At 38.4% G+C, this 23,876-nt stretch overlaps 1 protein-coding gene across 5 annotated transcripts in view; it reads left to right on the top strand.

Annotated features, from left to right (window-relative positions):
- cdh23 (cadherin-related 23) overlaps window positions 1-23,876 on the top strand; it is a 494,731-nt gene that overhangs the window by 27,157 nt on the left and 443,698 nt on the right. For all 5 annotated transcript variants that reach the window (XR_009064688.1, XM_057848926.1, XM_057848928.1 and 2 more), the window contains exons 2-3: window positions 6,743-6,833; window positions 15,092-15,166. Coding sequence is in view for 4 of the 5 variants with exons in the window: in XM_057848926.1 (XP_057704909.1) it covers window positions 6,752-6,833; window positions 15,092-15,166 (157 nt within the window). In the remaining variant the exon portion in view is untranslated. The remainder of the gene's footprint in view (window positions 1-6,742; window positions 6,834-15,091; window positions 15,167-23,876) is intronic.

Here is a 23,876-nt window from a genome sequence, read left to right as displayed (position 1 = left end):
TCAATTTTAGCTCAGTAGTCATTGCTGGATAAAACACCAAGTAGCACTGGCTCCTAATGTGCTCCAATACAGCAGGTATCTTACTGTAACGTTGACAAAGAGTCACCCGCTTCGTTAGGTTGCAATTATTTCTTTTTTGGGAACTTTTTGGAACGACAACAACAACAGGAAGGCACGTCTTGCTCTCCTGCACCTCCCTCCCCCTTGCACGTCACGCGGTGCATTCAGGAACGCATGCAAATATCCCCTCCATATTATAACCTGAGTTATAAACCTACAGTTTAGACTAACTTAAACCTTAACTAGAACTTAAAAATGGCTTGGCACAAATGGAAATTCAATTGAAACTCGTGGGAAAAACACATAACTTTTAAGTGATGTGTGTTATCAAGCGTAACGGCATTTTTAGGTAAGAAATATATATATATTTTTATAAGATCTAAAAGGTTTTGGAGTGAAAGCAGTGAATTGGTCTTTTTTTGTTTATTCTAGTCACATCTGAGAGGCAATTGTTGGCTGTTTTCAACAATGTACATCGAAAATAAAGACACTGATTGACTGAAAATGGTTCAATATTAGATGAAATGTCTTTTTTTCTCATGTACATTTATAATTGCTCTTTACCTAAAAAAATACGTTTTATCCAATTACTCGATTAATCGATAGGATTTTCAGTCGATTACTCGATTACTAAAATATTCGATAGCTGCAGCCCTACTGTGAATACCTCTTGACTGTATGTACCTTATGACTGGCTGGCAAGCAAAGTCACTCAGGCTCCAGCTCAACCTCCATACTATTAACAAGAGGTATAGAAACAGGATGGATGGATTGATGGGTGGAAAATAGACACCTTATAATTTTCTGCATGTCGGGCTTGGAGTGACCTTGACCAATCACTGCATAAAATCAGTGCACATCCACACACAGTTGTCAATGTACTGTACTTGTTTTGATCAGATATGTTTTTACCAACAATTGTGCTGACAGTGAATCCAGTTTTGAACTGTTTACATAATTTCCAATCTCACGGAATGTGGTAAAATATTCAATAAAACAACAAAATTAAAAGCACAAACCCCCAAAAACTTTCATAACATTCATTCTCCTTCACATGTAAATGTTTTCTGCTTTGTCATAATTTTATCCCATGCAGCATCTCCTAAAGCACATCGACAAATTTACAGCAAGCAGCAACATAAAGGAAGCATGTCGGTTTTCATTTTATTGCTTATCACACATTTTTGTACTTACATTTAAATGTATTGTGCTATTTTGAAATCAGATAAGTGGAGTGGAAAACAGTGCAATGCTTTAAAGAGCTACTAACGTCTAAAACAGTGAGCGCTCCAGGGAGTAGAGGAATTTAAAACGATAACCCTTCAAAATTAAATTGCTACCATTTAAGATTGGTCACTATTGCAAGGCCGCACAAGGACACTGGTCAATTGTTGAGGGAAAAATAGGACGAAGATGATAAATATGAGGGGCTGGGGAAGGGGGTAGACAGACATGAACTGACTTGCTTGCACTCATAGTCGGACTAAAGAGTGTAATAAACAATACATGTATTAACAAAATGAGTTGTACTATCAGAGGTGGGTCGAGTAGACAAACATTTTCATCGTTAAAATAGCGTTACTTTAAAATAATTAGGGCTGTCAAAATTATCGCATTAACGGGCGGTAATTAATTTTTTTAATTAATCACGTTAAAATATTTGACGCAATTAACGTACATGCCGTGCTCAAACAGATTAAAATGACAGCACAGTGCAATGCCAACTTGTTACTTGTGTTTTTTTGGAGTTTTGTCACCCTCTGCTGGCGCTTGGGTGCGACTGATTTCATGGGTTTCAGCACCATGAGCATTGTGTAATTACTGACATCAACAATGGCGAGCTACTAGTTTATTTTTTTTTTGATTGAAAATTTTACAAACTTTATTCAAACGAAAACATTAAGAGGGGTTTTAATATAAAATTTCTATAACTTGTACCAACATTTATATTTTAAGAACTACAAGTCTTTCAATCCATGGATCGCTTTAACAGAATGTTAAAAATGTTAATGCTATCTTTTTGATTTGTTATAATCAACAAATACAGTACTTATGTACAGTATGTTGAATGAATTTAATTGTCTTGTCTTATGTTTCCATTCCAACAATAATTAAAGGAAAAAGATGGCATATTTTATAGATAGTTTGAATTGCGATTGATTACGATGAATTAATTTTTAAGCTGTGATTAACTCGATTAAAAATTTTAATCGTTTGACAGCCCTAAAAATAATATTAGTCAAGTAAAAGTAGTCGTCCAAAAATTTTACTCGAGTACAAATACAAAAATGTTTGGTGAAAGGAATATTCAAGTAATGTGTAACATTGTGAGTAACTGCTTATATTTTCGTTTATTTATTTATTTTCAGCAATGATATTTTTTTTCCTGAGCATTTATGTTATGTTACAAGTTATCTATATGGACTGTTGTTATAATGATATTGTGCAATAACCCATTACATAACCACATTAAGACAAAAAAATACCCCCCAAAAATTCCAACGACTGAAAAAAAAACAAAAAAAAAACCCATAAATGAAGCATTATTTTGTTGTGTTTTTTGCATACATTTTCTTTATTAAATAAATTTTTTTTGAATGCCATCAGTCATCGGCAATATGACAATTATAGCTCCATACATACAGTTGTGGTCAAAAGTTGAGATACACTTGTGAAGAACATAATGTCATGGCTCTCTTGAGTTTCCAGTTATTTCTACAACTCTGATTTTTCTCTGATAGAGTGATTGGAACAGATACGTCTTTGTCACAAAAACATTCATGAAGTTTGGTTCTTTTATGACTTTATTATGGGTGAACAGAAAAAAGTGATCAAATCTGCCGGGTCAAAAATATACATACTGCAGCGCTAATATTTGGTAACATGTCCCTTGGCCATTTTCACTTCAATTAGGCACTTTTGGTAGCCATCCACAAGCTTCTGGCAAGCTTCTGGTTAAATCTTTGACCACTCCTCTCGACAGAATTGGTGCAGTTCAGTTAAATTTGATGGCTTTCTGACATGGACTTGTTTCTTCAGCATTGTCCACAGGTTCTCAATTGGGTTTAGGTCAGGACTTTGGGAAGGCCATTCGAAAACCTTAATTCTAGCCTGATTTAGCCATTCCATTACCACTTTTGATGTGTGTTTGGGGTCATTGTCCTGTTGGAACACCCAATTGCGCCCAAGACCCAATCTTTGGGCTGATGACGTTAGATTATCTTGAAGAATTTGAAGGTAATCCTCCTTCTTCATCATCCCATTTACTCTCTGTAAAGCACCAGTTCAATTGTTAGCAAAACAGCCCCGCATAATACTACCACCACCGTGCTTGACGGTAGGCATTGTGTACTTGGGGTTAAAGGCCTCACCTTTTCTCCTCCAAACATATTGCTGGGCATTGTGGCCAAACAGCTCGATTTTTACCACAGAACTTTCCTCCAGAAGGTCTTATCTTTGTCCATGTGATCAGCAGCAAACTTCAGTCGAGCCTTAAGGTGCCGCTTTTGGAGCACGGGCTTCCTTCTTGCACGGCAGCCTCTCAGTCCATGGAGATGCAAAACACGCTTGACTGTGGACACTGACACCTGTGTTCCAGCAGCTTCTAATTCTTGGCAGATCTGCTTTTTGGTGATTCTCGGTTGAATCTTCACCCTCCTGACCAATTTTCTCTCAGCAGCAGGTGATAGCTTGTGTTTTCTTCCTGATCGTGGCAGTGACAAAACAGTGCCATGCCCTTTATACTTACAAACAATTGTTTGCACTGTTGCTCTTGGGACCTGCAGCTGCTTTGAAATGGCTCCAAGTGACTTTCCTGACTTGTTCAAGTCAATGATTCGCTTTTTCAGATCCATGTATGTATATACAGTGCTGCTCAAAAGTTTGTGAACCCCCTCAACATTTTGGAATTTTCTATTATTTCAACCTGATTTCCTAATCAATCAATTCAGTAGTTTTTTTTGTTTTTTTAACAGTTGTGTTGTCGAGACTAAATTCAAAAGAGTTTTCATCAACTGATGTAGGTGCAAAATTGAACTGTTTGGTCACAACCAAAACCGCCATGTCTGGCGAAAAGTCAACACTGCATACCACCAAAAGAACCTTCTCCCAACAGTGAAGCATGGAGGTGGGAATGTCAAGATCTGGGCTTGCTTTTCATCCTCAGGACCTGGACAACTCCACATAGTCCAGGGAATCATGAATTCTGAGGAATATTGTCAAATCCTAGAACATAACCTGACGCCATCTGTTTTGAAGTTAAAGCTTGGCAGAAGGTGGATCATGCAACATGATAATGATCCAAAGCATTCCAGCAATACAACCAAGGAATGGCTGAAAAAGAAGAAGATTCGTGTTCTGGACTGGCCCAGTCAAAGTCCTGACCTAAATCCCATTGAAATGCTGTGGCGGGACCTGAAGCGAGCAGTTCATGCCAGACGCCCATCAAACCTCTCTCAACTGACTGCGTTCTGCAAGGAAGAATGGGCAAAAATCCCCCAAAGTAGATGTGAGAGGCTGATTAGTCACTACAGAAACCGTTTGGTTGAGGTAATCTCTGCAAAAGGAGGCGCAATATCCTATTAACTGAAGGGGTTCACATACTTTTGCACACATGATATCTGAGTTTTTCTTAAATCAACCACTTTTGTTAAATAAAGAATGACACTATAACTATTTCTTTTGTTTCAGTCCATTATTTGGAATGTCAGTATTGTGGATTTGGGTATAACTTAACATTTAATAAGGTTATTTTAGTTTTTTTTACAAAAAATCTGACCATCGCTGTGGGGTTCACAAACTTTCGAGCAGCACTGTATTTGATCACTTTTTCTGTTAACCCATAATAAAGTCATAAAAGAACCAAACTTCATGAATGTTTTTTGTGACAAAGAAGTATCTGTTCCAATCACTCTATCGGAGAAAAATCAGAGTTGTAGAAATAACTGGAAACTCAAGAGAGCCATGACATTATGTTTCTTCACAAGTGTATGTAAACTTTTGACCACAACTGTACATACAAGAAACAGTGCAACTCAGTTTTCAGAGAGATTGAGACAGCTGTTCTTTCTCAATGCTGTAATGCCAGAAAGTCCTCCGCAACGAATCCCCAGCATAAAAAAGTGCTATGATATCTTCCCAATTTTGTCAATTTGTTCACAATTCAATCACATCAGACAACCATACTGAGCAGTTACCAAACACTAAAACATACATTAAAAAGGTTGTCCGCCCAATTGCCTGCCTGAGCGGTCCACTGTCCGACAAGGCCAAGGCAGCCTTGCCATGCAAACACTCAAGATGCTAATTGGAGCAATCCAACCCTGTGGTTTTATGAGTGTGAATGTGATTGACTAATGAGGACCTCAATGCTCACAAAAAATACGCTGATTAGAGTCAGATGACCCTTCTCTGGATACAAAAGTGATTTGTATCAACTGATCAACCCTTTGTAGTTCTAGTGTGCCTCACTCAAGTCAGAAAAAACATGGAAAAAAACTTTTGTGCATAAAGACCAGCAGTATAAACCTAGCCTTAGAAGTACATTTTCCTCAAAAAGTTATTCAAGTAAATGTAACTCGTCACTACCCACCTTTGTGTACTACAGTGATCACGTGGGTGAGTTAATTAATATAACATAATGAGCAACCTCTCACGCCTTGGTGAGGGTTGTGCTGTCTAGGTATATTTGTATATATTGTATCTTCCTGTTTTACTTTGAAGCCTGACCCTCCTGTTTCCACCACTCACCCTTCCTGCTGCCTCACCTGTCTCTGATTGTGATTACCTATTGATCCCACCTGTGCCCCATTCTTCATGTGCTTAAAGTGTCTGTGACGCAAAAAAAGCGTGTTTATTTCAAATTACATGCTGTATTTTATGGTCCTGAATGAAATGGACCGCTTCGATGTGTGTGGAAGCGGTCGTTTTATATATCTAATTTTTGAATCCCGTGCCATAAAAATGAGTGTCTTCTGAGCAGAAGAAGGGTGTGCTTGAGCGTTGTTTAGGATTATTGTCTATTTGTGGATTGGACAGGAGGATTCGGTAGTTACTCTTGTCAGGGCAACGAGGGTTGTGGATTTTGCCACATCAGTGCCAAAGGGGCTCTTGGAGGCTTATCAGTCATGTTATCAGTTTGATATCGGACGTTCTCCGGTGTTCCATGTGTTGGAACAGAAACGGGGCCATTTGTTCTGGACTATCCGGGAGAACAGATTGCGAGAGTTGATGGTGCGGACGTGGGCTTGTAGATGACTTGCCTCGTCAGAGTCAATCTTGCTCAGTCAGTTGCATGACGCACAAATTGGGCTTCCGTGATAAGAAGGTGTCATGTATCTCTTATGCCCTATATTCGGCTTGCTTTCCTTAAACTATGGTATAAGTTCTATTTATATATATTGGGTGTGTTAGAGTAATACAAACAAACAGTAAATACGAGAAAAGATACTATTCCCTTCATTCCCCCTCTTTCTGATCCTGTCGGAGAGCGTTAAAAAAATGACGGCGGTCTTGGAACTTAGCTTTAGCAAGTTGTGAAAAAATCAACAAGGAGGGATGCAATACAAAACACGGAATATTTCTGTCAGAGCATGAAGTTGAATACGTATCGACCACTCCATTGATCCGTGATTCCTCCTACTGAGAAATATCTGTTTGGTAACTAAATGTGTGTGTTTTTCAGGTGCAGGTGATGTCATTAGGTGTGGGTATTGGTAGCAGGATGACATTTGCCAACCTCCTCCTCCCCTTCCTTATTCTACAGTCCTGTGAAGGTGAGCTGTGCACTTTATTTATATGACGTGCAATTCAACAAAGAACTTACTGTAACTAGTTCGTCAATGCCCAACGAGAAGAAGACGATTATTTTGTTCAAAAGTATTTCAGCAGTTGATTTGTGAAAAATATCAGGATGTAAGGGGACACAAAAGTTCTATAGTTTTTGCTAAAAACGTACGGTTCAGCCAAAACTTGTAAAAAACGTACCCATTCATTTCTAATGGCCAAAATTTCCCATTGATTTCCAATGGCCCTAATAAACTTATATGAGCAGGAAATTACCCAATATGAACAGGGAAATGATCCTGAAATGCCCCCCAATCAACAGGAAACAATCTGATATCAGCGGGAAGTGACCCCGAATCTACCAGAAGTGACCTGATATCTACAGAAAATCCGAGATTCCTTAAAATCAACATGAAATGACCCTGGAATGCCCCAAAATCAACAGGATGAAACCCTGGAATGCCTCCAAATCAACAGGAAGTGACAAAATATGAGCAGGAAGTGACCCTGGAATGCCCCAAAATTAACAGGAAGAGACCCAATATCTACAGGAAGTCCGAGATGCCTCAAAATCAACAGAAAGTAACCTTGAAATGCCCCAAAATGAATTCAATTCAATTTTATTTGTATAACCCTATATAACAACAAGGTTGTCTCAAAGGGCTTTGCAGAGGCAATATGATACACAGTCAGAAACAGTAGATGAATTAAATAAAGTTCAAGTCCTGGGCATCCCTGATCCTTAGACCCTCCATGTCGGCAAGGAAAAACTCCAAAAACCCTTTGGAAAATATGAGAAACCTTGGGGAGAACCATAGTCAGGAGAGATCCACTCCCAGGATGGATAGAAAAGATGCACCAGGACTGCTAATGAGAATTAGCAGACCGAGTTACAGTTTGTAGACATGCAATAGAGTGAGAGAACAAGAGGAGCAACGAGGACGTCCATCCCGCCAGGAGTCCGGATAGTCAGGAGGCTGCGGCTGAAAAATAGCCCCTCCCCAGAGGGAGGGGGGAAAGGGTTGCCTGGTACACCAGACTCAACGCTATTGAGTCTGGCCACCATTCCCAGGGATACAATTTCCAGGGTGGAGCAAGCCACAGCAAACAGACAGCAGAGTGGACCAATCAGCGACGGGCAGACGTGACATTATTAACTGACGACGGAAGCACGAGGGACTTGCGTGCGGAAGTAAACATACGAAGAGAGCGGAGTTTATTCGACATGGCTAGCGCGAGACAGACTATTGTCAATGACTCGTGTCGATGTGTTTTTGGTAATTTAAAACAGAATTTACCGCGGATTGGAACATGTTCTCGGTTATCCCGTTGACCATCTGTGTTGTGGAGACGACTTTCGACGCGCAAGAGTGACGTTGCTCGTGAAGAACACGTCACGCAAATAAACCAATCTGATTTGTCGATTGATTTTGTACCTGCTCGAAAAGGCCGTTAATGGGATGGTTCCCAGACTATTTCTCTCAGTGTTTGAAAAATACAGGGAGAATAGTTTGGCAGAGCCAGGCAAGGGAAAGGGGACACCGGGATGACTAGTGATGAAGAGACTAGTCAGCTACATATTAAAATTAGAAAAGAGAAATAAAGTAAGACAAGTGGTAGGTAGAGTGAGAAAAAGGAGATAGGACTCAGTGGCTGTACTTCCCCCAGCCATATAGCTTCTAGTGCAGCTTAGACTGAACTGTGTGTCTAGTCCGATTTCAACTAACCTGACCATAAGCTTTATCGAATAGGAACGTTTTTAGTCTAATCTTAAATGTACAGACTGTGTCGGCTTCTTTAATTCTAGCTAGAAGCTGATTACATAAGACAGGAGCTTGGTAGCTAAAGGCTCTAGTTCCTACTGTACTTTTAGAAACCCTGGGAACTACCAGTAGACCTGCATTCTGAGAACGGAGTGTTCTGTTGGGGCGGTATGGAACCAGAGCATCGGAGAGATAAGATGGCCCCAAACCAGTAATGGTCTGAAATGTAAGAAGGAGGATTTTAAATTTAATTCTAAACTCGACTGGAAGCCAGTGAAGGGCCTGGAGCACAGGGGTGATGTGCTCTCTTCTATTTGTTCCTGTTAAGTCTTGCTGTTGTGTTCTGGACTAGCTGAAGACCTTTTAGAGAACTTTTAGGACAAGCTGCAAGTAGGGAGTTACAGTAATCCAATCTAGATGTAACGAACGCATGAATTAATTTTTCTGCATCGTTTTTAGACAAAATATTTCTAATTTTGGCTATCAAAATCAACAGGAAGTGACCCAATATCTACAGGAAATGCCGAGTGTGATTATTATATTCACACCAGTAACAGCGCATCCTACCCTTTCTTCAAGGTGCATGGTGGCGCATGTAAACCAACCATACGAAAGCATCCTATAAAAAGCTTGGCGCAGCTTCACTTCAGACTAGATTTGTGGCCCGCACTAAAATAGGGCCTAAGGCGTTAGATCAAAATGATCAGTCAAAGGGTCAGGGACTCCAGTTATTACAAAAAAACCCCAGATAAAACTCATTGTGCTTGATGGAAACATGTTGTGGCATTCACTTAATAACGTTCTCTGCTTCTTCACTGCTGCGTGTGATTGGATGTGTCTCCTGCCTGTCACTGTGAGACATTTACCGTGACTTTCCTCCGCACTAAAGCTCCTTCACTATGTTCCACTCAGACACTCGTATGGCACACTCAGCAAGAAACACAAAAACATTCTGAAGAAGTTTGTAGGACAATTGTAGACGAGGTGCATAAGGAACAAGGAGAACAGAAAAAAGAAGAGCTGGCAGCTATGATGAAATGCGATCCCAAGTACGCAGGCTGAAAGAAAAATGTGTCAAAAAAAAGGAGGCACAAAAAAACCCTTTCAGACAAGTGATAGAAAATTTTAATTATTGTATTGTTCACAGTTCACATAATCCAGGGGTCGGCAACAGGGCCGGCCCAGGCCATTTGGGGGCCCTAAGCAAAATAATGCAAAGGGGCCCATATTTTTGGCCCACCATTTCGTCACAGTGTACTGTAAAACCCATACATGCAATCCAACCCATACGTCCATATTTTGTATATTAATTAGGGCTGTCAAAATTAACTTTAAGCTTTGCGACATGGTTTATTTTTTTCTTGCCAGTTCAATATGGCTGCACGACGTCTCGGGCTGAAGCCTACGTTGTAATGTTGTGCTTATATGATCCTTGGACAAGATTTGTCCGTAAGTATGGTTGTTGTAAAGAATGTACATATTGTGTTAGTAAGCGAAATGTTCTATTTTTTGTATGAGACGCTTTTTGTTTATGTTTAGTGAACCTGTATAGCCTGCTAAGCTAACGTTGTTGCTAATGCAATGCTTGTGTACTTTTTTTGTAGTTTTATGACGTCTAAAGAGGACAATGGTTTGAGGCTATTTTATTAATAAATCAGATGAAAAAGGAAGAAGTCTGATTATTAAGGCGTCGTTCACTAGCTGTCTAGCTTTGGAAAAAGTAGACGCTTCGGAGTGAGGACAGCATAGACAGATTTAAATGACAGTAGAGTGAAATGCCCACTACAGTCCTTATGTACCGTATGTTGAATGTACTGTATATATCCATCTTGTGTCTTATCTTTCCATTCCAACAATTTATTTTACAGAATATATATAATTTACAGAAAAATATGGCATATTTTATAGATGGTTTGAATTGCGATTAATTGCGATTAATTACGATTAATTAATTTTTAAGCTGTAATTAACTCGATTAAAAATTTTAATCGTTTGACAGCCCTAATATTAATCAGATTTTGTTGCACTGCATACTTCAAACTTCTCACCCCAAATGATTGTCAGTACTTACAGTAGATAACGCCAAACCTTTTTCTAAAAGAGGAAAGAAAGAAACAAAATAGAATATAATTAAACAATTGCCAGATTGGGGGCCCCCTAGTGGTCAGGGGCCCTAAGCAGCCACATAGTCTGCGTATAGGCTGGGCCGGCCCTGGTCGGCAACCCAAAATGTTGAAAGAGTCATACTGGACAAAAAAAAAAAATTGTTTGGAGCCGCAGAAAATAATAATAATGAACGCAACACATGCTGTGTGTATCTGTATTAGCTATATTAGCTTCCTATCAAAATGACAGTCAACTAAAAATACATAATGAGCCTTCATGATTAAGCCTGTCGCAATATGCAATAATTTATCATTTATCGCACAATGAATAAAAATGAAGGCAGTAATTTTTCCATTGGAATTTATCGCCTCGCGTGCGGCAGATGTGCTGTTAAAAGTTCTGCTTCCTTGTTACCAACTACGCAAAATGCATCTTCGTTACAGGTCTGGCAAAAAAATTGCGCCGGAGCCAATCTGTTCCCATTATATCCAATTCTTCAGCTTATACCGTCAGTGCTCTGGATTGACTGCGGACCATCTCCGGTGTGCCGGAGCCCACCGGATGGTTTAGGCGATTTTCTATTTTTGCCAGAGACGCATCCTTCAGAATGGGTGGATCCAGGCCTGGAGTCAACAGCCTAGTGTCTTATTCACGGTTTAAACACCAGCGAACATGGACGAAGAACGTTTCATCATGGAGGTGGAAAGTCACAAAGTTATTTATGATGCAGCAGATCATTACTATAAGGACAGCATTAAAAAGGAAGCTGCTAGGTGTCCTAGGTGTCCTATTAAGTGTGTTTTTCTGGCAATGATACCAAACACTTACTGTAACTCCCTACTTGCAGCTTGTCCTAAAAGTTCTCTAAAAGGTCTTCAGCTAGTCCAGAACGCAGCAGCAAGACTTTTATGAGATGAGAGCACATCACCCCTGTGCTCCACAACATCACCGTTACGTGCGCTTCAGGGTGACTCGGAAAACATCCAATTAGAATATTACACATGGAACGCCATAGCAAACGCTATGAGGGGAAAAGTTTTCATTTGCCTAAGTTATTGAGTGCAATTTTATTTTTTTTTCTTGAAAAATACATTTTATTTATTATGTGTTTCTGTGCGGTATGAATATTGTTGTCTTTTACTTAAAAGAGGCATTGTCTCTTGTTTTAGTTGTGATTTCTTAAAAGGTATTTTTGAATTTAAGAGTAAACATCACGTTTGAATGGGTGTACTCGATCTTAGTATATACTGTATTCTCACTGTGTTATTGTAAATTTGTTTTTACAAAAAAATGGGGGGGGCTTTATGATTTATGAGATAAATTATCGCACACTAAAATTTGTTCTCGCGACAGGCCTATTCATGATTTAACGTTACTTTCCCTGCAGTATATCCAACGCTTCATGTGACTACTGTTGTATGATGCCACTTCAAGTTTAACTTCATTACAATATTAATGACTTGTTTCATTGCTTTTATGAAATTATAGAAATGCAATAATGAAATCTGATTTTTATGTCATTTTTATTTTGCCCCTTATCTGGGAATGTTTTTAAATCTCAGTTTTGTTTTTGAAGTCTGTAAATAGGTTTTCTGATATGTTGATGAATGTCTTCTTCATGTACTCACCATCTGTGAACCAAGGGCATAGGTTTGCATAGGGATGGTAGATTCAGATTCAGAGATTTCCATCTGCCAACTTCCATCTCTTCTTCAGAAATTACAGAGCAAATTACAAGTAGAGAAGTTACAGTACACACATATATCATACAACATAGCAGGGATATGACACGATGCACAGGTCACGTGAAGGGATCTTTGTACAGTGGGGAAAATAAGTATTTAGTCAACCACCAATTGTGCAAGTTCTCCTTGAAAAGATTAGAGAGGCCTGTAATTGTCAACATGGGTAAACTTCAACCATGAGAGACATAATGTGAAAAATAAGTCAAATTGTTTGATTTTTAAAGAATTTATTTGCAAATCATGGTGGAAAATAAGTATTTGGTTAATACCAAAAGTTCATCTCAATACTTTGTTATGTACCCTTTGTTGGCAATAACGGAGGCCAAACGATTTCTGTAACTCTTCACTCTTCGTTTGGTGTAAAGAAATCAAATGTGGGAGCAATTATTAGAAAATGGAAGACATACAAGACCACTGATAATCTCCCTCGATCTGGGGCTCCATGCAAGATCTCACCCCGTGGCGTCAAAATGGTAACAAGAACGATGAGCAAAAATCCCCAGAACCACACGGGGGGACCTAGTGAATGACCTACAGAGACCTGGGACCACAGTAACAAAGGCTACAATCAGTAACACAATGCGCTGCCAGGGACTCAAATCCTGCACTGCCAGACGTGTCCCCCTGCTGAAGCCAGTACACGTCCGGGCCGTCTGCGGTACGCTAGAGAGCATTTGGATGATCAAGAAGAGGACTGCGAGAATGTGTTATGGTCAGATGAAACCAAAATATAGCTTTTTGGTAGAACCACAGATTGTCATGTTTGGAGGAGAAAGAATACTGAGCTGCATCCGGAGAACACCATACCCACATGTGAAGCGCGGGGGTGGAAACATCATGCTTTGGGGCCGTTTTTCTGCAAAGGGACCAGGACGACTGATCTGTGTCAAGGAAAGAATGAATGGGGCCATGTATCGAGAGATTTTGAGTGAAAATCTCCTTCCGTCAGCAAGGGCATTTAAGATGAGACGTGGCTGGGTCTTTCTGCATGACAATGATCCCAAACACACAGCCAGGGCAACAAAGGAGTGGCTTCGTAAGAAGCATTTCAAGGTTCTGGAGTGCCCTAGCCAGTCTCCAGATCTCAACCCCATAGAAAATCTGTGGAGGGAGTCGAAAGTCCGTGTTGCCCAACGACAGCTCCAAAACATCATTGCTCTCGAGGAGATCTGCATGGAGGAATGGGTCAAAATACCAGCAAAAATGTGTGAAAAGCTTGTGAAGAGTTACAGAAAACGTTTGGCCTCCGTTATTGCCAACAAAGGGTACATTACAAAGTATTGAGATGAACTTTTGGTGTTGACCAAATACTTATTTTCCACCATGATTTGCAAATAAATTCTTTAAAAATCAAACAATGTGATTTTCTGTTTTTTTTTTTTTTTTCCCCACATTCTGTCTCTCATGGTTAAGGTTTACCCATGGTGACAATTACAGGCCTCTCTAATCTTTTCAAGAAGGAGAACTTGCATAAATGATGGTTGACTAAATACTTATTTGCCCCACTGTAAATATTAGAAATGTAGTGAACCAAGCTTTATCCCTTCCTCCCCAATTTGACTTTTTTTTTTTTTTTTTGTATGTGGTCTTAAAGCCGCTTACAAAGAAGCTTTCATTTTTTTGGTTGGTATGGGTATGCTTGTGGACAAAAGCAGTAGTGTTTAACCTGAAGGACAGCTCAATTTTTATTCATTCCCTGACAAATAATTTTTTTCTTATGTTTATTTAGACAACGTTGAGTTTTCTTAAGGCAAGCAATGTTTTAATTCCTGATTAGTTAATAGATTATTAACAAGCTTGTATAAATTGTGTATGTTAGTATAATTTAAGTTATGTTCAAATAATGCAATTTAAATTTGCTCGTAATAAACATTATGAATATCCCGTCCCAGCGAAAAAGTGTACATGCAGGGTATGCCATTTCGTCCCTACCAATATTCAAACCAAACCTACGCCCCGGTTGTCCACGCTTTATTATCTCCCGGTGTAGGTACAATATCCACTCGCGCTCCCTATCCCCTCGAGGGGCCTTGACTGTGACGTTTCGTTATTCTTGCTATACGATTGGCCGAAGAGTCATGTGTCAATCTGCTTATGGTCGCGAGCTATGACGCAAATCTTCATTGACAGAAATGTTGAAATTTAATATCTATTCTTACATGCAAAGCTACCATCAATGAGCGCGACCCTGACCATTGTCATACCTATATTCATTTTTCTTTTAATGTCTCCAAGTCCTCCTCACCTTCACTTTTTCTCTACAAATCCATTAGCAAGTTGAACCTGTACCCCTCCTCGTATGCTAAACTAGATGGATGATCATTGCTGTAATTATTTACTGTCTACAATTTATCTGCATTTCATGATCCAAGCATGAAATTTGGACATGTGGGATTGACCTAACACATATTTCATCATGGAGGGTAAGGTTACTGATGGAGAGCTGATAACATCATTATGCATCAGACTGAAATAATTCATGCCACACAAAACACGACTATTAATGCTTTTTCACTGACATATGAGGACATACTGTACGTGACTGATAAACAACTGGGTAAAATGTTGATAAATATAGTCATTCTATCAAAGCTTCCAGGCTATAACTATTCTTTGCTTTCTTCCGCTTCACAGGATCCAACCAGCCGCCACGTTTCCTGAACTACTTTTTCTCAACGTACCTTCTCATCTATGAAGATATGCCTGTTGGTGAGTCTGTGTGGGCTGTCACTACGCTCTATATCATGAACAGCTGTAGATTGTTTGAAGAAAGTACAGTAAAAATGTCTTTGTCATCTTGCCTCCGAGAACAAAAACTGAACACAAGGACATAAGTAAAGGGACGTCAAAAAAGAACTGACAGTGATCTCAATGGTTTTGTTCTATTTTGATGTTTTTTTTTCCCTGTGAAAAATCTTATGTGTACTGAGAACAGAAATAGATTACAATTTCCACTGCCAGCATAACCCGTTGGTGTTATTTTTTCCATATTCTGGCTTTTATTTGTTTTTTAGTAGGCTTGTTCCGATCATGTTTTTTTTTGCTTCCGATCCGATCCCGATCGTTTTAGTTTGAGTATCTCTGCCGATCCAGATATTTCCTGATCCGATTGCTTTTTTTTTGCTCCCGATTCAATTCCAATCATTCCCGATAATTTTTCCCGATCATATACATTTTGGCAATACATTAAGAAAAAAATGAATAAAACTCGGACAAATATATACATTCAACATACAGTACATAAGTACTGTATTTGTTTATTATGACAATAAATCCTCAAGATGGCATTTACATCATTAACATTCTTTCTGTGAGAGGGATCCGCGGATAGAAACACTTGTAATTCTTAAAGGATAAATGTGACTTTGTATATTCTGACTAAATATTGCCATCTAGTGTATTTGTTGAGCTTTCAGTAAATGATACTGTAGCCATTTAACTGTTCTGCCCAAATGCATGATGGGAAGTGAACCATGACTGTGCATAGTGGCACCAATTGATATATCTTCTCTGCGTTGGGAAGTAACACAGGGTGTTAAGGAAAAGATCAACCACTTGTTCTTCCCCACATTGCTTCCCATGATATTTCTAATTGTTGAGAGAGGGATTTTAAGGCTTTAACCAATTAAAAAGAGGCTCCAAAGACTGCCAAAATTCTGTCTACTCATTTTACACTGCCTGTTAGCTCTATATATACGTAAAACAACGCCATTATAGATTGAACACGACAATGCGTGAGTGGGTCGTGCAGCGCATGCGTTAATTGCATTAAATATTTTAACGTGATTAGTTTAAAAAAACTTAATTACCAACGTTTACGCGATAAATTTGATAGTCCTACTTTGAGCCAAAACTAAAGACTCTGGATGAGTGTAAGACATTTTGTCTGTAACGTTAAATCCAATAGAAAATGATTTAATAAAAAAATATATATATATTTAAAAAAGGCATGTCAGATATTTTTTTGCCGATTCCAATACTTTGAAAATGATGTGATCGGACCCGATCGATCGGAATTTTTTTTCTGTGTTTCATCAAAGAAAAAGCATTGGACAAATTACACTAGGGAGCAAATATTTCCCCAGGATAGTAAAAACATGGAAAGATCAAAATGGCATCATGCTGCAATTTCTAACTTACTGCAAACAGGTTGGGGAGATTCACACTAAATTCTTGTAATAATGCCATGTTCTGGCACATTGACTCCCGTTATAAATCATAGTTTTTTTTAAAAATGGTGTAAACCTGATCTGTTACAATGCATTTTCCGTGATTACTGATGCAATCGCTTCTTTGGTGAGTCCAAAACATGGAGGAATTTGTGTGTTGAGAGTCTTAACACCCAAAAGTCACTAGGAGGCGCCAAAGGCCAAAACATGAATTTGCTTGCAAAGACATTCTGTTGTTATGACTTACGGACTTATTTGGGCCTCTAACTATGTCATATGAAATAGTCAAATTAGACCTTTATGTTATACATGGCGGAAAACACTCATGTGAATTGAAGTTCTGCTCTGAGACCCCCAATTTGACCAAATTTCAAAATTGTCCTATATGCATGTGTGATACATCATTGGAATAGCTTAAAATCTCTATTTTCTGGGGAAAGAAAAAATTTGAACAGGAGGGCATTAAAAAAAATTAAAAAAATAAATTAAACAGCAAAATCCTAACTAGAGGCGAGAGCACGTGAGAGCAGAATTAAAGACTCCATGTTTTTAACGAGATATCATCACATACTTACCTAGTTTCGATCCAAAAACCCCATGTAGCATGTATCATTGTCACATGACTTATGTCGATATGACAAAAAATCAGAATTGTGCATTAACACAAACAGTATGAACCTAGCCTTAAACACACTCAAGTAGGTAAACTACCAATGCCAGAAAACTGGTTTGCTCAGTGGAAGGTTGATTTGCACTTGGTATGAGGAAGTATAACAGATCTACAGGCGGATTTCTGTGTAAGTCGCAATTAACCCTTGAAGTACCCCAAAATAACGATCCAAAAAGTCCAAAAGTATTTTGTTTAATGATGGAGAATACACTGCCCTCTGGTGGCAGTGTTGGGTCTGACCGGACTGTGTCCTTATATACATATATACTCAAAAATAAAAATATATTTGGCGGAAAACACTCAAGTGACTTGCAGTTCCGCTCTGAGACCCCCTATTTGGCCAAATTTCAAAATTGTCCGATATGCATGTATGATACATCACTAGAAAGCTATTTCTGGGGAAATAACAATTTTAAACAGGAGGGCATTTAAAAAAATAAATAAAAATTTAAACAGGAAAACCCTAACTGGAAGTGAGAGCACGCAAGAGCAGAATTAAAGACGCCATGATTTTAATGAGATATTATCGCATACTTACCTTGTTTCGATCCAAAAACTCCATGTCGCATGTATCACTGAGTGTCATGACACAGATGCGAATGGCCACAGCCGGATTTTGGGGTATTTTATGGGTGAAACATGGTAATATAAAAAGGGTCGCAATGCAGATATCGCAGACATCAAGGAGTGGTCGAGATGTTGTTTTTCACATATTTACCCTTTGAAACGTTTTTGTTTTTTTCAATTTTTCTTTGTTTGGATTGATTATTTATCATCTAACATATTGGGGAAAATGCGAGAGTAACAAAAAAATTAGGGCTGTCAAACGATTAAAATTTTTAATCGAGTTAATTACAGCTTAAAAATTAATTAATCGTAATTAATCGCAATTAATCGCAATTCAAACCATCTATAAAATATGCCATATTTTTCTGTAAATTATATATATATTCTGTAAAATAAATTGTTGGAATGGAAAGATAAGACACAAGATGGATATATACAGTGGGGAGACCAAGTATTTGATATACTGCCAATGGGTTTTCCCAATGGCAATGTATCAAATACTTGTTCTCCCCACTGTACATTCAACATACGGTACATAAGGACTGTAGTGGGCATTTCACTCTACTGTCATTTAAATCTGTCTATGCTGTCCTCACTCCGAAGCGTCTACTTTTTCCAAAGCTAGACAGCTAGTGAACGCCGCCTTAATAATTAGACTTCTTCCTTTTTCATCTGATTTATTAATGAAATGGCCTCAAACCATTGTCCTCTTTAGACCGTCATAAAACTACAAAATAAAAGTACACAAGCATTGCATTAGCAACAACGTTAGCTTAGCACACTATACAGGTTCACTAAACATAAACAAAAAGCGTGTCATACAAAAAATATAACATTTCGCTTACTAACATAATATGTACATTCTTTACAACAACCATACTTACGGACAAATCTTGTCCAAGGATCATATAAGAACAACATTATCAGCCCGAGACGTCGTGCAGCCATATTGAACTGGCAAGAAAACAATAAACCACGTCGCAAAACGACCACAAGAGTTCGCTGTTGGACAGCACAAAAAGCCTTGCCGTGAAACTTACCAAAAGGCAGAATACTTTCTGAGCGGGACATGTGCGTTAATTGCGTCAAATATTTTAACGTGATTAATTAAAAAAATTAATTACCGCGCGTTAACGCGATAATTTTGACTGCCCTAAAAAAAATACAATTAACCGATAGTTATGATGTAGTTAGTTTTTTACAGACGCCTTTTTTTTCATTGTGATGTAATTTGTTAAAAGTTTAAAATATGCGAGTGAATAATTTTTTAAAGTCGTTTTTTTTTTTTTTTTTTAAATGAAATATTAAACATATAAAAAGATTAAAATGACAGACATTTTTATTAATAAATATAATTACTTAGCTTCTTTTTATGGCTGGGTTGAAACAAAAGCGGTTGCGCGACGTCTGTAAACAGGAGTTTCCAGGGTAAAAAGGACGAATTAAAAATAGTTCGGGGACTTAATGCGCCAGGAATCTTCTCTGGCAGCGTATAGACATTTTGTTCTATCAAACACAACAGTTCTTTTGGCTTAAAATACAGCAATTTATTTTCTAGAGGCGTGCAAGAGCAGAAACTGCATTTTCAGTCTTGTCTGTGTTTCCGCCATATATACATATACAGCATAGTTAGTTTTGCTATTGGAATAATACTGCTATTAATGTTCATAGAGGGCATTAAAAAATAAAAACTATATATCTGTAGATAGGTCTGATGCCAATGAACATTTTTGAGTGGTTGAAAGTGAAAAAATATTCATAAATGACTTAGTTATCACACTTCAAAGGAAAAGCCATACTTTGGACAGAATCACAAGAATTTAGTTTGATTCAGAAAACTGCCATTGTGTAAAAACTGGGCATGCATAAAAATTCTCTTGTTATGACTTATGGACTTATTTGGATCTCTAACTATGTCATATGAAATATTCAAGCTAGTTAATTAGACTTTTATTATATATATATATATATATATATATATATATATATATATATATATATATATATATATATATATATATATATATATATACATACACAGCATAGTGAGTTATCCTATTAGAATAATACTGCTATTAATGTCCATAGGGGGCATTAATTTTTTTTTTTTTTTAAGTAAAAACTATATTTGTAGATAGGTCTGATGCCAATGAACATTTTTGAGTGGTGGAAAGTGAAAAAAATATTCATAAATGACTTAGTTATCACACTTCAAAGGAAAAGCCATACTTTGGACAAACTCACAAGAATTCAGTCAAAATAAAATAACGCACACGGGGATAATAATCCTGGGGTAGTTGCATTTTTGCAGTTATGTGGATATCAGTGATTAGCCTAATTCATGAATATTCTCAGACTATAATTAAGAAATCTCACTGTCATTGCACTGCTAATGCCACAACATCGTCACCTACATATCACGAAGTAATTATGTTCTCAGACATCTGTTTCAATCTAGCTACTACAGATGCAATATTTGCACTGTTACATCAATACAAGTAGTCCCCGTGTCATGACGTACCTGATTTACGTGATTACGACGCCAGAGTCTTGTCTGCCATTTTGTCTTCAGTCGTTTTATTTATTTTTTCAATTGCGTAAACAATACTGCTCGCATTTAGAGAGGCGACTTGAGCGGCCATGATATTCCCCCTCTCACCCTTTTCTCTCGGCAAGGCTATTCACTCGTAAAGCCCGAATATCGATTGAATATAACGGCAATTAACACAACGTACCTCATATTATCTTTTTTTTTTTTTTTGCTTTATTTTATTAGTATGACATGTAATACATGGTTTGACTTAGTTATTTTGAGATTTAGGGGGTAATTAGGGGTACTTGAAGGGTTAATTGCGACTTACGCGGGACTTACCCCGGGCACTACCTGTACTACCGGTAATCAACAAAACAAAACAAAAACCAGATATGACACGATATAGAAGGTGAATATGGTTTGTATCCAATTTATTCGGTGTCATTGCACTGCTAATGCCACAACATTGTTACATGCATGTCACTCAGTAATATCTTCTCAGACATCTGTCTCAATCTTGGTACTGCATATGAAATATTTGCACTGTTACATTAATATCAATGCAAAACTTGTCATTTGCACTATCATGTCAAGAATCAAGAGTATCAAGTCTGAGTACTGTAAATTGTTATATAGACACTATTATGTTACCACTACATCACCACTTGCTGCTAGTCGCTTATTTACTTTTTTAAATCTTGTGTACAGTGCAACCTGTGTTTTTTTTCTGTTAGCCTTATCGCTATATTGACCGCAGTACACTGGCAGGTCATTGATGAAAAAGTCACTCTTAGTAACTGTGCGGTAAGAAATTACCCATTGACATTTGCGGACGGAACAGACCAATAAGAGCAGTCTCATGCCTCCTAGCATGTATTGTGGCACTCGCGATGTAAATAATGAGAAGAAAACTCATTTTCTGTGCGAACTATTTCTTCGGTTACTGTTGTTTCACTACTTGATATTTATGCTATTTAGATTACTTGATTTGTCATTTCACACCGTGACTGTGCATGACATTAGAGTTAATGACCAGTCATTATTTGTTGTTGTTTTTGGATGCAAGCCTGTTTTTCTGCTTACAATATTCAAGTGCAAATTGTCCCTGACTGTGAGCAAACAATATAGAACCAACATGTCATTTTGGTCTGGTCCTTTTAATAATTTCACATATACAGTGGTATGAAAAAGTATCTGAACCTTTTTGAATTTCTCATATTTCAAAAATCACCATAACATGTGATTTGATCTTTGTCAAAATCACACAGATGAAAAAACAGTGTCTGCTTTCACTAAAACACCCAAACATTTGTAGGTTTTAATATTTTAATGAGGATAGCTTGCAAACAATGACAGAAGGGGGAAAAATAAGTAAGTGAACCCTCTGCCTAAGCAAACTTGAAGAGGAATTGGAACCCATTTTTACCAAACATTTTAAGTCAGGTGCATGCCCAATTACTGATGAGTGGTTTAAAGCTGCCCTGCCCACTGTAAAAAACACACCTGGTAATAATGGTCTCGATGAGAAGCATTGTCTGATGTGCATCATGGTTCGGTCGAAAGAGCTGTCTGACGACCTGTGATCAAGGACTGTTGATTTATATAAAGCTGGGAAAGGATACAAAACCCTCTCTAAAAGTCTGGATGTTCATCAATTGACAGTCAGAGAAGTTGTCTACAAATGGAGAGGGTTTGGCTCTGTTCCTTCCCTCCCAAGGAGTAGCTGTCCACCAAGGATGACGCCAAGAGTTCAGTGCAGAATACTCAGATAGGTAAAAAAGAACCCTAGAGTGTCTGCTGAAGAATTAGAAAAATCACTGGCACAGTCCAGTATCTCTGTGCACACATCAACTATATGTAAAACTATGGCCAAGAATGGTGTTCATGGGAGGACTCCACGGAGGAAGCCACTGCTGTCTAAAAAAAAACAAAAACATTGTTGCTCTTTTAATGTTTGCAAAAAGGCACTCGGACACCCCGCAGAAGTTTTGGCAAAATATTTTGTGGACTGATGAAACCAAAGTTGAATCGTTTGGGGGTAACACACAACGTTATGTGTGGAGGAAAAATGGAACAGCTCACCAACATCCCCACTGTGAAGCATGGTGGAGGGAGCATCGTGATTCGGGGCTGTTTGGCTACCTCAGGGCCTGGACAACTTGCAATCATTATGGGAAGAATGAATTCAAAAGGATGTTTTGCAGTAAAATCTAATGCTGCAACAAGACAATGATGCAAAACACAGAAGTAAATCAACTTCAGAATGGCTTCAGAACAGAATACACTTTCTGGAGTGGCCAAGTCAAAGTCCCGACTTGAAACTCATTGAGATGCTGTGGCACGACCTAAAGACAGCGATTCATGCCAGACATTCGAGGAATCTGACTGAATTACAGCAGTTTTGTAGAGAAGAATGGGGCAAGATTACTGCTGATCATGTGGCAGACTGATCTGCAGCTACAGGAAGCATCTGGTTGAAGTTATTGCTGCCAAATGGGGAGCCACAAAATATTAAATGTAATGGTTTACATACTTATTTATCCCCCTTATGTCATTGGTTGCTTACTCTCCTTGTTAAAATATGAAAACCTCTCAACTTTTGGGTGGTTTTAGTTAAAACACAGTTTTTACATCTATGTGATTTTGACAAAAAATAGATTACATTTGATGGTGATTTTATGCAGAAAGGTGAGAAATTCCAAAAGGTTCAGATACGTTTTCATACCAATGTAAGTGGCACCCCTCTGAAATAGAAGATGTACCCATATTTGGGTGTTCCATCCCACTCATCTAAGATTGCTTCCTCCTTTTTTTCCTGTGCACATGTCGAGTATTTCATGCAGTTTTTTTGGTGTGTGGTGATTGACAGAGCCAATCTGGGGCTGCCGAGCTTCTCATCATCTGTTGCTATGTCAAAGGGCAGAAAATCTTTTATATCTGACGAGCTGTTTTCATTATTGTTTTGTTTATTTAGTGACACGACCTTTCTACACCTCGCAAGACGGTGGGTTTACTGTTCTCTCAGATTTAGAGCAGCTGAGTCACGTGTATATTGCCTGCTTTCTAACATCTTCAACGACGTTTTCTTTACTCATCAGAACACAAAATAACAGCCATGTTTTCATTATCACTGCAGTCACTTGGACAGCTTTGCTCTCATTATGTTTATCATCATCATCTTAGTTATCACTCTGTTGTCGCTAGGCAAGGGCATAGTTACCGTCAGAGGCGGCCGTACATCATCATCATCATAACCCTAAAGCAATGTCAGCTTTTGGCAGGGGTCCATCATTCTTTCCAGCTTGTGTATCAATAAAGGGTCGGGCTGTGTTGTTGGTTAGCGCTTATTTCCTCAACTGTTCTGTCTTAGTTGCCCTCTGACCATGAATCATTGTGTCCTCTAGCAGCTGGGCTGCGCTCCAGCACCGTACATTCCAGTGGTCCAAAGCTCTGTCAGTCATGTCCCTGGCCCGGCCGGTG

Source organism: Corythoichthys intestinalis, chromosome 10 (assembly GCF_030265065.1).
Source record: "Corythoichthys intestinalis isolate RoL2023-P3 chromosome 10, ASM3026506v1, whole genome shotgun sequence".
Lineage (NCBI taxonomy): Eukaryota > Metazoa > Chordata > Actinopteri > Syngnathiformes > Syngnathidae > Corythoichthys > Corythoichthys intestinalis.
Note: the sequence above shows the minus strand (reverse complement) of the source record. Positions and strands in the feature narration are given on the sequence as shown.